We start from the raw sequence: 14,879 nt of genomic DNA, 5'->3' as shown, positions 1-14,879 counted from the left end.
AAAGTGGCACATCATTGGTTCACATATCAGTGTTTTGTGTTGTGGGGCATGCACGTTAGCATGTACAGCTAAATAAAATGAAAACAATATTCCAATAAAGCTAGGTATGCATAAATGTATGTGGTTTTCTGTCCCTTTAAAGCCACTGTGATTGAAGGGACAGACTGTGTGTGTGTGTGTGTGTGTGTGGGTGTGTGTGTGTGTGTGTGTGTGTGTGTGTGCATGAGTCAGCCACTGCAATCGGCTCGCTCTGTGTGTGTATGTGTGTGAGAGCGAGACAGAAACAGGGCCAAGTGAGACAGCTGAGAGCTGCAGCATTACAACTTGCTCTTTCAGTCTCTGTTCACCCTCTGTGCCTCTCGCCCATGATTCTCTCTCCATTTATAGATTACGGCTCATAAGGATATTGATCTGGAGGCCCGTACATGGACTTAACATCGTCTGCCGGGACAATCTGACGGACCGCTGCTGCGTCCTCTAAACTATGCTGCGTGTGTGCATTCTGTGTGCGGAGCGCCTGCAAACGCCGGACGATGACATCAGCGACGCGTACTGCACCATCACCTATGACGGTAAGACTGGTGTGGTTGAGAGGGCGAGTGTACGTGAGCAGGAAAGTCAAGAAGCAGACTGAAAGATAAAGTTCATGTTCAGGGAAACATCAAACCCCCTCCTGTCTTTAACAGCTGAGGTTATTATTGGAACGACTCCGCCAGTCTTGTTTCATGGGTTCCAGTCTGTTTAGGGTGGGGTTGGGGGTGGGGGGGGGGGAGCCGACAGAGAAGTGATGATGGGAGGAAACAGTAGCTAAAACAGGGAGGACTTGCAGTGTCGCGGTGTGATGGTGGTGTTGGTGGCTGGAGAACATGGCTCTCCCTGTTCTTCTCCCTGAAGAACTGACCCCCCCAGGGGTGTTAGAGTGTGTTGTTTGTCTTTAAGACATCCGGTTAAGTCAGTTAATTATTCAGTTCATCTGAAGAAGCCTTTTTAGTTATATTTGGAACGAATAAGCCAAAAAAACGTTTATTTTTTCCCCTTAATTTGACATTTTGAGCGATGCAATGTTAGTGTTTTTGAGTTGATGTGCTTATATCATTCCATCCTCCTCCTTAGTGTACTAACCAACAACTAGGAATGATTGACCACTGATGATGCAGTAAGCTCAAAGAAATATTTTGTGTATAAAAAAAAAAGCCTTAATGAATTTATATTGGGAGAAAATAACTCTTAATATATTTTGATTGATGGCAAATTTAACAACTATGCTGTGATTCACCAGATTCATTCATCTCATCTCATCTTAACCATTTTTCCCTTTCGGGGGTCACGGGGAGGGTACACGGGGAGGGTACACATACGGGCGAAGGCTGGGTAGATCCCTGGAGGAATAGCATTATCTGTGAAGGCTATTCACAGATAACGTATATATTTAATTTGTTTTTATATATTTGTGTTGAATGATACATAAACAGGAAGTACTTAACACTCAAAATACTGTTAACATATTTTCATTCTTTCTGCCTTCTTTTAATGAAATAAAAAGAAGAATAAGAAAAATGAAGTTCCAAAACAGGTGATTCTATGTCTGACCTCCTGCAGGTGGCGCTCTCTCACTGCACCACATTCGCTGACAAGTGACCCCTTTGTAATTGTCTCATTTTTTCCCAGTTTTTCTCATCCAAATCTTGTTTGGAACCAAATACTGTCATAAAAGTGATATTTTTAAAAGTTGCTTTCAGCCACTTCTGGTTGTTATTTTACAAAAGCTGTACCTTATCAGTAGTTCAAATTTATAAGCACCCACATGCACCCATATTCCCAGGTAAGCCCATGTTTTGGAATCCTCAAGAACCTTACACGGTGCACTGAAAACACCTGATCTCCCTAAATCCACAAAAATGCACAAACATTGATGAAGCAAAGATAACAGGGTCACGGGACAAAGGGAATGCCAAACGGAGAGGCAAAGATGTGGGCAGAGCGGGGAAACAGCCAGGAGACAGGAGAGGAAAGGAGAACAGGAAATGTGGAGATTTCCTCTGGATGTGAGGTGTGCGTCTGTTCCCGGCACACTTGTTCTTTTGCTCCCACCCGAATGCGTTCAGGTCAGGGTGACACGGATTTGGCTTTAAGCAGGTATATCAGAGCGCTCCAGTCGTAGACAGAGCCGGAATCATTCCCTGGATAGCTGCTTTTAAGCTTCTTTTTGGGATGTAAGGACCCCCTGGACACCATTCGAAAGTCTGGACACCATTCGCCTTTGATGGTTCCATTTCATATAACTGATTGTCCATATCGGCTGGGGGACTGATCTGTCAAACACATTTTTGAGCGTCCGTCAGCGTTTCCAGCCATGTTGCGTTGTCTTCTGCAGCGAGCCAACAACCTGAGACACTCTGACCCCTTGGCGAGCGTCACCTTTAGAGGTAAGAGGTTCTCTGCCCATTCGGGTGGCAACATGCAAGGACCCCTCTGTGGCTTCCATACAGCAACATCATAATTCTAAAGACAGAGAAGCCTGGAGCCTTTTGATCTTTGGAGATTTGCCTGATCTCATGTGTCTGCATGGTTTTTTCTGATCTTCTAAAATGAGATCAATCAGGACAAACCTACACATCAGGTTGTCCTCTGATGACCCGTCCAGGCTAAATCTCCTGCAACAAAACGCTGAGATAGGCTGTCGCACCCCCATGTGTCCATTCAGTCTGTTAATTCATCAGTTTGTTTTTGTGCTTTCCACGAGTCAATTTCTGTCTTCCTAATGAAGTGAGCTTTGCTGCTAGCTTCCTGCTTCGGTTCCTGACATTGTTTCCTGGTGCCATCATAAGGAGCAACGAGGAGGGGTGAAATGTCAAACAGAAAGTTAAACGGGCGATTCTGAAAGGAAAAATATGTCCTTTTAATTTCACACAGGTGCCTGGGCTCATTGTGTTGGGGTTGATGCTGTTTTCCAACAGGCTGCAATCCTGCTGATTGTTACATTATTTAATGCTTCACCTATTCATTCATTCTGAGCTTCATATTTTCTGGTAGATCTCTGCAAAAATGAGCAAAGATGGTAGGAAATTTGGCTCAATAATCCAGTGAGTCTTTAATTTTATTTGATAAGAAAAAGTAATATCTTTTTTAGTTTTATGTGTAGTTTTATCTTTTTTAATGTTATATTATTCAGCAATACTGTCCATTGTTCTCATGTTAGTGCTACTCAAGCACTGGAGCAGAAGCATCGCATCAATTACTTGTTATCTGATTAAATCGAACGTGTTTATCATCATGCTAACACACACAGGCACACACACACGCACACACGCGTATCTAAACTTAGCTTTCCCATACGTAGTTGACAGTTTTTGTTCTATTCTTAACTTGTGACAAAACCTGTGCTAAGCTGATCCAGCTGGGAAGTTAATGCGGCACCACTTCCTGTCTGATACCAGCCTGTCCCTCCTCTCCTGCCCTCTTGACCCATCAGGGGGAAAGGGTGGAGGTGTTTTTAAAGATATCTTCCAAGAGCGGAGGTACACTTACGCAGGCACTTGTGTGGATGTGAGCGTTTGAGTGTGTGTTTGTGCAGTGTTGTTTGTGTGTGTGCAAAGGTAAAACAAGTGTTTTCACATCGCACGATGGCTCAAGGGGGAAAACAGGAAAGCAAACAACCATTCATCCACTTTTTTAGGTGTGTGGAAGCAGAGAGAACGTGTGTGTTGATGGATTATTAAACATGGACCGTAATCTAGACCTAACCTGCCATGACAAGTTTCAGTAACTAGTTATACAGACACCAGAATAAGAGAAAATCATCTGGTCAGATCAAATGCAGCAGTAAAATTTAGGTATAATCTCTTTTTTGGACTTAAACCTTTGTTAGAATGGTTAAAATGATAAATCTGATGCCAACACAAGAGCACAGCCTGAGCTAGCTAACTGTGCTAGTGTAGTAAATGATCTCTCTGCTCGAAACACCATGTGTCTGAGTCTCCCAGAGCTGCCAATGTGCCCTTTGTTCATCTCTCAAACTCAAACTGTCCCATGGAAATTAATGAGCAGCTTCTAAAATCAGACAATAGTCATTGTTCCTGTTTCCTTTAATCTGGAAAGAACATCTCAGTCCCTGGTAAAGCTTTTATTCTTCTTTCCCCCCTGACATTGAATGGAAACGATGTCAATATCCAACCTTATTTGCGTCATTTGTTAATATTTACGTCAGATGTGAATAAGTGCCTGCTCTGATGAACTCCCTAAAGCAGTTAAGGATGAACACGGTAGTTTATCGGTCCATGTTGTGCCCAACTTCCTGTTAGAACGTCTGACAGACAGGAAATCAGAATCCATGTTGCAGGAAGTCACAAAAGACACCCCCCCTCACTCACACACACACACACACACACCCCCCCTCACTCACACACACACACACACACACACACACACACAAAAATCATTACTGCCTCAAGGTATCACGGCACTTATTAGAATTTAAGCAAATTATGATTGTTGTTCTGTTGCCTCACACAAACTGTGATGTATTAAGGTGTTACTTGCTGCCAAAGTTGTTCAATATTTACACTTTTGCATCCAAGATAGATCATGATTTGCCCCTTTTTGCTATTTCATTCAGGTTCCAAGAAGAAGACAAAGGTCATCAAGAACAATCCCAACCCTGTTTGGAATGAGGTAATTCCTGTACACAAGCCAGCGTTTTAAATGTGATGCTAACCATCAACTATCAGTTACCTTTACATTGTCCTACATCCTTATGTTCATTCATTTTCTTTGTTCTTTTCCTCTCAGGGCTTTGAATGGGACCTGAAGGGAATTCCTCTTGACTATGGGGCAGAACTCCACTGTGTGGTCAAAGACCATGAGAAAATGGGGAGAAACAGGTACTTCCTCCTGCAACAATTAGACTGATAAATGCACTTTCAGTATCATTAAAAATGACTAAGCAATTGCTCGCAATAATCTCATTAGAATGTCCTCCTTTTCCAGCACACTGTGTTTTCAGCACCACCATGTGGGTGTGAGTGTGATGTTGGACAAAGTGACTTCATTCAGTACAACCATCAAATCATATGTCCCTGCTATTCACTACACTCATAAATCATTCCGAAAGAGTGATTTATGGAAAAACTGATATGGCTGGTTATTCCTGGATCATTGCACTTCATCAAAATGTCAAAATTATTATTGTTTCCTTAGAGGAGAGAGTACAGGCGTGATAGAATCCAGCCATCATCTCTTTGTGTTCACGTGGAGTTTGTTTTTTCACGTTTCCACCAATTCACACACGATGTGTGTGATTCATTTACTGATCTGACCGCTCGGGTTTTCTGGGGAAAAAGACCTGTCACAGTGGGGTTTCCTGATAATGGAAAATGCCTTTGTGGTTCAGATTTCTGGGTGAAAGTCGTCTGGCTCTCAGAGATGTGCTCAACTCTCCCAACCTGGCCGCCTCCTTCACAATTTCTCTGCTGGATACCAAGAGAAACAACACAGGGGTGAGTGGTACAGTGAACCAGAAATGCTTTTACATTCCTGCTTAATCGATCTGTACAGGTCAGCCTTTCCTTCCTGGCTCGGAGCCGAAAGCACAGCTCCCTGCATCACAGCTTTGTGCCTTGAAGGGGATCCTTCAGGATGTATTCTATTATTCTATCTCTCTATCTTTGCACTAGGCCACACTGACCCTGCAGGTTTCCTACATCCCTCCTCCTGGTTCAGCTCCCATCTTCCAGGCTCTTCACCAGCCTGAGGTTCTGCCTCACACCAACCCCAGTGTGGAGATGGACACTGTCACAAGTGACAAAAATCTGTCATGTGTTAAATGTCTGGCTGCCTGCGTTGCTTTGGCTTTACTGTTGTGTTTTTAAAACAGTGATTTCTCTGGACACTTTGGGTGAGGAGGACACAGAGAGCATGATAATGCTGGAGCCAGCAGAGGACCAGGGTGCTGATGACGGACACTCCATGGTCATTGTGGGCCCTCAGGGGCCCACAGGGCATGAGTCCCCAGCCGCCCAGACGCCTAAACGTTCGCCACCATCCAACAACACCCACGGCGGGCTGAGGAAGAGGAGAAGGGGATCCAGCGGACAGCCCAAAGCTTTGCCTAACAAGCCGCAGGACATGCAGGTATGCATTCCCTATACCGCTAACATTAGCCAATATGGCCGCTGTGGTGTAAACAATTCTGACGTGCTGACCAGGTTCGCGTTCGAGTCATCGAGGGCCGACAGTTGCCAGGCATTAACATCAAGCCCGTTGTCAAGATAGTGGTAGGAGGACAGACGAAGAGGACTCGCATCAGGAAGGGAAACAACCCAATATTTGATGAGGTGAAAAACAGAAAAAGCTCCAATGATTTAGCTGTGAATACATTTGCAAGGCACTAATTCATTTCTCACTTCCAACAGACCTTTTTCCTGAACTTCTTTGAGACGCCATCGGACTTGTTTGATGAGCCTATCTTCATCACTGTGAGACTGGTTTCCATTGTTCTAGCCTATGTTCACCCCTGCCATGGTGTGTATCGTATAAAGATGACCGTAATGAGTTATAAATAAATAACCATAACCCTCCCCTCAGGTTTGTGACTCCCGGTCACTTAGAACTGATGCTGTGATTGGTGAATTCAAGGTAAACTTCTGACTTTAACCTGCCAGTGATGTAAGACCTTTGGCTCAGACTGTATTTTCTTCTATGTTCGTGCGCTGTGCCTATGCTGCAGTTGGATGTCGGCACCATCTACAATGAGCACAGTAAGTCCATGAATTTACGCCGAAGGTGCACGTCAGCTGCAGTCTCAGTCTCTTCAATCATTTTTAGGACACTGTTTCTTGAGGAAATGGCTGCTGCTCTGTGACCCCGATGACCTCTCTGCCGGGGTCAAAGGATACCTGAAGGTCAGCCTGTTTGTCCTGGCAGCCGGAGATGAACCCCCAGTGAGTGTAAAAACGTCTTGGAAAAACAATGTTGAAGTCCATTGTTAGAGATTCTCCTCTCCATATATATGACTTTAAATTCATCTAGTATATTTGGCCAAGACCTGAACCTCTTCAATAATGACCAGAAACGTGTTTCCACCCCATCGTTTTCTGTGTTTCCGTCCGTGTCAATGCATTTGTTGCTCTTCAAGGCTGACAAACGTGAGTGTGTGGAGGATAAAGAAGATATAGAAGGAAATCTCCTGAGGCCAGCAGGGCTTTCGCTGAGAGGAGCTACTTTCACCCTGAGGATCTACAGAGCTGAGGACCTGCCACAGAGTAAGTGAGTGTTTGTGCTTTAAAGAGCGGAAGAATGGAATAAAAATGGTCTTCATTTGTTTGTCTGTAGTGGATGATGCCTTCATGGACGGAGTGAGGCAGGTTTTTGGGTTTGACAGTAATAGGAAGAACCTGGTGGATCCATTGGTGGAGATCCACTTTGCTGGCAAGACTGTGAGTACAAAGTCCTGCTGCTTGCAATGAGCATCTAATCTCATGTTGGAGAAAGGACCGTGTCTATCTTCTTATCTTCTGCTTTAGGTCTGTACTAAGATTCTGGAGAAAAATGCCAATCCCCAATGGAACCAGAGTTTGAACATGCCCATTAGGGTAAGGAACTTTCATTTTCTTTACATTTATGACCAAATAGTCTGAGTCCTCAACATTTTATCCATCGTCTCTCCCTTTAGTTTCCATCCATGTGTGAGAAGATGAGGATCAGAATTCTGGACTGGTGAATCTTTACAAACATTACTTTACGCCTACATGACAACCCGCTGAAGCTCGTGGTGCAGCTATTCTGATGTGTTCAGCTCTCTCACCTTTTATGGTTCTCTCGGATTATTTCAGGGACAGAGCCAGTCACAATGACGTTATCGGCACCGCTCACCTGTGCATGTCAAAGATCTCTGCCCCTGGTGGTGAAATAGAGGGTGAGTTCAAAAAAATCCAACCCAAAAACCAATTTAACTGGGTCTGTTTTGGTGTGGAATTCATTCATGTCCACGGCACAGGGTTATTTGCACTTGTCTTGTCCTCCGCCTATATTAATGAAGTAGCTTAAAAGAAAAGGTTCAAATATATAAGCATCATTTTAAACTTCATATATTACCTTTTGAGTTTGTAAAAGACCTGACAATCTTCTAAAACCACACAGATCTGTGGTTGGCAAAAATTGTGCATTTTATTTTTTGATTTGCATGAAAGCCAGTTCTTTGATGTTCAATGACTAACACTGCTTGAATCCTTAATGGCCACCTTAAATCAGTGATTAAATCATGTGTTTTGGAGCTTATTTCAGAGAAAATGTACCTGAATCTATCAGGTTAGAACAATGAGGTCAGAGATTTGGACCTGAACCTTTTAATGTGTTTAAAAGTTGTTTTTATTTGTCATCATTGGCTTTGACATAAGTTCCCATTGTGGTGCATTGGTAAGCCTCTTTATGTGCTGCTATTTAGATAATGTTAGAATTTCCTGGGTGTCTGCAGCGGTGGAACTTTTGAGCATCATCTGAGGTGATGAAGCAAATGAAGCTTGTGTTGTGTTGTTCCCCTGCATTTGCCTGCTTTCTTTTACACGTGTGTGGCATTCAAAACATCTCTTTCATTTCTGTCTTTTATTCTAAATCAATCCTTCCTTTCTACGCACTCAGATGACTTGACTCCCCGGACCTTCCCCTCCGGCAGTATGTCCAACACCCTCTCTAAACTATTTTCACTTCATTTTTGTGACTTGTCTTCTTTATTCTGCTACATTCTCTTATGTTTTGCCATTTGTGCCACTCCTTTTTCCTCTTTTTCATCGTCGCTCATTGGGTCCCGTTTGGTTTAAAAACCTGGCGGCCATTTTGTGTCATTACAGTGGATGACAGTCTCGGTTTCCTGCCAACATTTGGTCCGTGTTTTGTCAACTTGTACGGCAGCCCCAGAGAGTTCTCTGCCTTCAATGATCCGCATGAAGTGCTTAACCTTGGAAAAGTACTTTTTTATTTTCTTACACTTTAAAAATATTCCTGTTAACAATCACTTTTAAAGATCTGCTCCTGTCTCTCAGGGGGAAGGTGTGGCGTATCGAGGACGGGTTTTACTGGAGCTCACTACAAAACTGGCAGACAAGCCGGAGCACAAGAGTGACGACATCCCATCAGATAACCTGCTGGTGGTCGAGGTGAGGCGCCGCTGCCATGAATCCCAACATTCATGCAGGCAAAACTTCCATCAATGTTTTCCACGTTATCCCACAGAAATTTCTAAGGAAAAGGAAGTTCTCCCTCTTTGTTGAGTTTTACTCAGCCACACTCCTCCAGGACGTTGACGATGCCATCCAGTTTGAGGTCAGCATCGGTAACTATGGTAACAAGTTTGACTACACCTGCCTGCCGCTGGCCTCCACGACCCAGTTCAGCAGGGCTGTGTTCGATGGTAATTCCCAAATAATGCGCAAGTTAATTTTTTAACTGAAGCACATTACTCATTTGTGCAACATGTCTTCCAGGTTGTCACTATTATTACCTCCCGTGGGGAAACGTAAAGCCAGTGGTGGTTCTATCGTCAGAATGGGAGGACATCAACCCGAGGATTGAGGCTCTGAACATGTTGCTGGCAATCATAGACAGACTGGTGCGTCTTTATCCACTGTGTCCATGGTGTTTGTGCAGAGTGGGAACAAGCATCTGTGTGTATGTATATTCAGGAGGCAAACCTGCAGCGGGTGCAGCTGGAGGTGAAGACAGGCAGTGAGCTGGAGGAGGTGGAGCTCCGAGTGATCGAAATGCTGGATCAGGTCATCGCAGATTGCAGGTAAAAACTGTAGAACCCTCAAGGCTATACAAACCTCCTCCCTTCTGTAGATGGTGGTTCTGTTGATTTAATCCTTTTTCTATATTTTGTCCCTTTCTCTGTTGCTCTCAAGTGAGGAGCTGCCCTCTCTGAAACAGTGGCAGTGTGCGACTCCATTGGATCACTCTTTGAGGCACCTTCGTGTTCTCCACCTACAGCAGATTGTCTCTGCTGCAAACGCTTTAAAGCACGGCCCAGCAACAGAACTCTCTACGGTCATGGAGCAGGCAGAGGACTGGGCCAGCAGGCTCAGGACCATGGCCGAGGAGGTGAGACGCTCTCATAACTGTGTGATGATTTAAATACATGTGACGTAGGGACTGATAGGTGGCCTGTATCTCCCATCCAGCCTCAGAACAGCCTCCCAGACATTGTGATATGGATGCTCCAGGGGGACCGCAGGGTGGCCTATCACCGCATCCCTGCACACACAGTCATCTTCTCCCAGCAGTATTGTGGAAAACACTGTGGACAGCTGCAGACTGTCTTCCTCAAGGTACACAGATACACACATATGCACGCATGTTGTTCTGGACTGCTCGTCTCACTGGCGTGCGTGGCGTGTTCTTCAGTACCCGCAGGGCACTGGCGGAGAAGCTAAACTTCCTGGTCAGCTGAGAGTGAAAGTCTGGTTTGGTTTGGCTGCTGATGTCAAACACTTCAACCAGTACGCTGAGGGAAAACTGTCTGTCTTTGCCGAAACAGTAAGAGGCTCCTTCCAGATGCACAAAATCTTAATAGTATTGCTTCAATATGTGATTCTAGATCAGATATGTACCTACAAAGCATCTTGTGTATCCAGGGGCAGCCCATAAACATTTGAATAATACTGATAGTGTGAAAGTAAATCTAATTGTCTTTCTCCATAGTATGAGAACCAGACCCGACTGGCTCTGGTGGGAAATTGGGGGACAGCGGGATTAACCTACCCCAAGTTCAGCGACATCTCTGGAAGAGTTAAGCTACCCAAAGAGAGCTTTAAACCCTCACATGGTTGGAACTGGGCTGGGGATTGGTTCATTAGCCCCGAGAAGACGTAAGTGTGCGTCTGTGTTAGCAGCTGCTTCCCGCCGCTGAATTACATCTGACATTGTTCCCTCAGGCTCCTGATTGATGCAGATGCTGGTCACATGACCTTCACTGAAGAGGTTTTTGAGAACCAGATGCGGTTACCTGGGGGACAGTGGATTGGCATATCTGAGGGGTACACTGATGTGGTATGTGTGCATCCATGCTCTAAATGTGTGCCTGCACGACGCCATACTAAAACGGGCTTGCCTGTCAGAATGGAGAGAAGGCGGTCCCAAAGGACGAAGTTGAATGTCCACCAGGTTGGGTGTGGGAGGATGAAGAGTGGAGTGAAGATCTCAATCGTGCCGTGGATGATCAGGGTGTGTGTAAATACACACAAATACATCTGCAATCAGAGCCAAATCCAATTCTTATCTCGTACTCCATTTACATCCAGGCTGGGAATACGGAATAACTATTCCTCCAGACCGTCGGCCGAAGTCGTGGGTACCATCAGAGAAGATGTATCACACCAACAGGAGGAGAAGGTGGATACGACTGAGGAGACGAGACCAGAAGAAGATGGACGCTCTCAGAAAGGTAGAAGAGGATCCATTTGTGTTTTAATGCATTTTGTTATTTTTCATTCAGCTTGGACAATACAGAGAGGTTTTTTTTTTTTTTTACAGTAGATAAAATTTGAATTTTTCCTTATTTGAGCAGATGATTTTACCTATATTTGACACTAGATGGCAGCATGGGTGCATAAATGAGTTAGAAACAGACTGCAGCTTTTGAAGTATGTGCGTGCGTGCGTGCGTGTGTGCGTGTGTTTCTTTGCAGCAGCGTCCAGATGAAGCAGAGAGGGAGGGCTGGGAGTTCGCATCATTGTTCGGTCTGAGGTTCCACCTGAAGCAGAAGAAGACAGACTGCTTTCGGAGGCGCAGGTGGAGGCGCCGGATGGAGCCGCTGGAGAAGACAGGACCTGCGGCAATCTTTGCTCTGGAGTGTTCTCTGGTGAGAGAGAACCTGGTCCAAGAACGTCAACATTATCTTTCCATTATACTGATGAGAAATATATAAGTAGTAGCTTCTAAAACAGTCATTTTCCTCAAGTAGCTACAGGTGTTACATAGTTGCTTTAATTCAGAGCTGTCGGTTCTTGTCCATGTGTGACCTTCAACTTTAACCCAACCCTCATCCTCACCCTTCCACAGAGTAGTATAGAGGACAAGAATGATGACAAGTCTGTCACGACGACCTTTGGAGTCACCAGACCCACCATTTCCTGCTTCTTTGACCGTGAGCCTCTTTTTCTCTGAACTTTCTGCCTTTCAGTGTCAATGTAAGAAAGACTGCCGTATGTCTGTGTTTAGGCGGTACCCGATACCACCTGCGCTGCTACCTGTACCAAGCCAGAGACCTGATGGCCATGGACAAAGATGGTTTTTCAGGTATTGTGGCATAAGGGAAGATCGCGAACTATAGAATCTGTTGATGCCTATGATCAAATGATGCCAACAACAACAACAACACCACACACTTGTAAAAAAACCCAAAACACCTCCAGAGACACAACTTAGGTCTGAGCTGGTCTTCAGATATTTGTGGAGCTGCTGTACAACAAAAAACCCCACTTTTTTCAGTGATTGAGTGTCCTGCAGAGAATTCAAAAGTACTTATTTCTATATATATATGTATATAGAGTACGTATTTTTTCTAAAGGTTTTTGTCTGGTTCATTTTGTACTTTTACATGATTGAAACATGTTTCTTTTGGCTCAGATCGAGCAGCTCTAAGATACTTTAATAGTATGTGTAAAATTCAAAGGAAGGAAAACACAAAGATATTGACCTTAAAGATGAGTATATAAAGCCAGTTAAAGAGGGGAGAGTAAGGTTACATAAAGAAACAATGACCGAGAAATGGCAGAGAGAAAGAAACGATGTTTTTCTTTAACTCGGAGAAGGTCATGGAAACTGTGGCTACTGTGCGAGCGTTAATCAGAAACCCACCGCAGATGTAAAAATAGAGACGGAGCGTTCGAAAAACAGTGGGATGAATAGACAGAGGAAGAGGGCAATGATAGATGATGGAGGGACGTTGGTTAAGGATGGAAAGCAAAGAAACAGACACATATACAGTGTAAAGGCTGAGTAGAGTTGATGGATGGGGCCTTAGCTGTGTGTTAATGTAGTGATAAATGGCGGCTGGCGGGCGTGATTAAAGGCTAAGTCAGCAATCTAACTTTCTTTCTTATCCCTCTCTCCTTTTTCACAACTGATTTTCCATCCTTCTTCCCAGTCATTTATGGTGCTTTTTTCTTTTACCCCAGTGGCCCCGACTGGGGTCTCAACTGCTGCTGTTTCCCTTTACACACGTGAATGTTCTCAACCCCCCTGAGCTTTTTGTATTGCTGTTTATATGAGCTAATGTGCTTTTGGGAGAGTGATGTAATTGAATGGGTCACCATGGGTGGTGTGTTAGTATATATTCATGTATGTGTGTGTGTCCATGAGTGTGTCCGAGGTTAATTGAGGACTTGTGGGAAAATGCAACTTTGCTTCTGTTTACTCAAATACTAACGGCTCCATAGAGACTCTTTGCTCGACCTGAAATAATAAACGAGCTCTGTGCGTTTGTGTGTGTGTGTGTGTGTGTGTGTGTGTGTGTGTGTGTGTGTGTGTGTGTGTGTTACTGTATTTATGTGTTTTTAATGCATTTGTTCTTCCCCAGATGTCTGTCAAGCTCAGCATCCCTGAGCGGTTGATGTCACTGTTTGGAATACTGATATATAGCACACACACACACACACACACACACACACACACACACACACACACACACACACACACCACACTTATAACAGACACCATGAAATGAGACAATAATCTGTATCATTTTAATCTGTGTTAGTATGATGCTAGAGCACAATCATGGACATCTCTCTGCACTAATACAATCTTTACACACATGTTAATTAAATCCGCATTACAGATTATGATTATTAAAATCTCTCAGGGGTATTCCGTAACAGTAGAGGTTAGGCAGGTTTAAGTAAGGTAAGAGTAAATGAGGTTGAAAAGTTTAGATGTGTACTCTGAACTCATGTGCTGCTGGCATTCTATTCCACAAACAACAAAAAAAAATCTCTGCTTCATGTTCACACTGTAAGAATTTTGCAATTATGATGTCAGGATAAGACACAGAGAGCACAAAACGACAGTGTTTGGATGCTCCCAGGCAGACATTACACACTGCTTTGTGTTGCCAGTGTTATTGGCGTCTCTGATTCCAGTCTGCAGCGCTCGCTCCACGCTGTGTTGGCTAACGATGGCGCTTTCACAGTCAGTTTTACTCTGTAAACACTCCAAAATTCACAGCAGTGACGACAAACTGGAGCCAATTAGTAAAGCGGCATCTGCTGTAAAAGGGCTGCTGTTGTTGGACCAGACAGACGTGCATCCACAAATATAATGTTTGAAGACCGTGTTGTTCCTGAGGTTGACAGAGGACGCCGTCTCTCTCCAGACCCCTACGCCATTGTCTCGTTCCTCCACCAGTCTCAGAAAACCGTGACTGTACGTAACACCCTCAATCCCACCTGGGACCAGACGCTCATCTTCTACGAGGTGGAGATTTTCGGCGACCCAGAGGTCACGTCGGCCACGCCGCCCAACGTCGTGGTGGAGCTCTACGATGCGGACACATACGTGAGCGTCTGTCCCTCAGCTTCTGTGACATTAAGAAAAATGCCGTTTAAAATTCTTGGCCATGCATTCTCAATCTCCAGGGTGCCGATGAGTTCATGGGCCGCTGCGTGTGCCAGCCCTCCCTCACTGCCTCCCCATGCCTGGCCTGGTTCCCCATTCGCCAAGGAAACAGGAACGCCGGCGAGCTGCTGGCCGCTTTCCAGCTCATATGCAGAGAAAAGGTTGAAAAAAAGGGAATAGTTTGTTACCTAATGTTTTTTGAATGTATTTAATCTCATAAATGACATAACTTCTTCTTCCTGTAGCCTGCAGTTCATCATATTCCTGGACTAGAG

The 14,879-nt window shown here is 44.5% G+C and overlaps 1 protein-coding gene across 10 annotated transcripts in view; it reads left to right on the top strand.

The window, feature by feature from the left end:
* dysf (dysferlin, limb girdle muscular dystrophy 2B (autosomal recessive)) overlaps positions 1-14,879 on the top strand; it is a 39,002-nt gene that overhangs the window by 3,024 nt on the left and 21,099 nt on the right. For 2 of the 10 annotated variants that reach the window (XM_029840181.1, XM_029840176.1), the window contains exons 1-36: positions 506-572; positions 2,375-2,426; positions 4,616-4,671; positions 4,789-4,880; positions 5,390-5,495; positions 5,673-5,796; positions 5,873-6,129; positions 6,204-6,332; positions 6,411-6,473; positions 6,583-6,633; positions 6,725-6,755; positions 6,823-6,938; positions 7,133-7,259; positions 7,330-7,433; positions 7,521-7,589; positions 7,670-7,713; positions 7,830-7,912; positions 8,635-8,667; positions 8,844-8,959; positions 9,036-9,149; positions 9,226-9,403; positions 9,477-9,601; positions 9,675-9,781; positions 9,894-10,089; positions 10,170-10,316; positions 10,393-10,524; positions 10,690-10,856; positions 10,923-11,037; positions 11,106-11,211; positions 11,289-11,431; positions 11,675-11,848; positions 12,049-12,133; positions 12,208-12,285; positions 14,363-14,544; positions 14,625-14,765; positions 14,850-14,879. In XM_029840181.1, coding sequence (XP_029696041.1) covers positions 534-572; positions 2,375-2,426; positions 4,616-4,671; positions 4,789-4,880; positions 5,390-5,495; positions 5,673-5,796; positions 5,873-6,129; positions 6,204-6,332; positions 6,411-6,473; positions 6,583-6,633; positions 6,725-6,755; positions 6,823-6,938; positions 7,133-7,259; positions 7,330-7,433; positions 7,521-7,589; positions 7,670-7,713; positions 7,830-7,912; positions 8,635-8,667; positions 8,844-8,959; positions 9,036-9,149; positions 9,226-9,403; positions 9,477-9,601; positions 9,675-9,781; positions 9,894-10,089; positions 10,170-10,316; positions 10,393-10,524; positions 10,690-10,856; positions 10,923-11,037; positions 11,106-11,211; positions 11,289-11,431; positions 11,675-11,848; positions 12,049-12,133; positions 12,208-12,285; positions 14,363-14,544; positions 14,625-14,765; positions 14,850-14,879 — 3,912 coding nt within the window. In that variant the 5' untranslated portion in view covers positions 506-533. Of the gene's footprint in view, positions 1-387; positions 573-2,006; positions 2,427-4,615; positions 4,672-4,788; positions 4,881-5,389; positions 5,496-5,672; positions 5,797-5,872; positions 6,130-6,203; positions 6,333-6,410; positions 6,474-6,582; positions 6,634-6,724; positions 6,756-6,822; positions 6,939-7,132; positions 7,260-7,329; positions 7,434-7,520; positions 7,590-7,669; positions 7,714-7,829; positions 7,913-8,634; positions 8,668-8,843; positions 8,960-9,035; positions 9,150-9,225; positions 9,404-9,476; positions 9,602-9,674; positions 9,782-9,893; positions 10,090-10,169; positions 10,317-10,392; positions 10,525-10,689; positions 10,857-10,922; positions 11,038-11,105; positions 11,212-11,288; positions 11,432-11,674; positions 11,849-12,048; positions 12,134-12,207; positions 12,286-14,362; positions 14,545-14,624; positions 14,766-14,849 lie in introns of those variants that run through there. The other 8 variants (XM_029840182.1, XM_029840177.1, XM_029840180.1 and 5 more) reach the window with 8 other exon arrangements.

Source organism: Takifugu rubripes, chromosome 8 (genome assembly GCF_901000725.2).
Source record: "Takifugu rubripes chromosome 8, fTakRub1.2, whole genome shotgun sequence".
In the NCBI taxonomy this organism is placed as follows: domain Eukaryota; kingdom Metazoa; phylum Chordata; class Actinopteri; order Tetraodontiformes; family Tetraodontidae; genus Takifugu; species Takifugu rubripes.
This window is presented reverse-complemented; position numbering and strand designations above follow the sequence as displayed.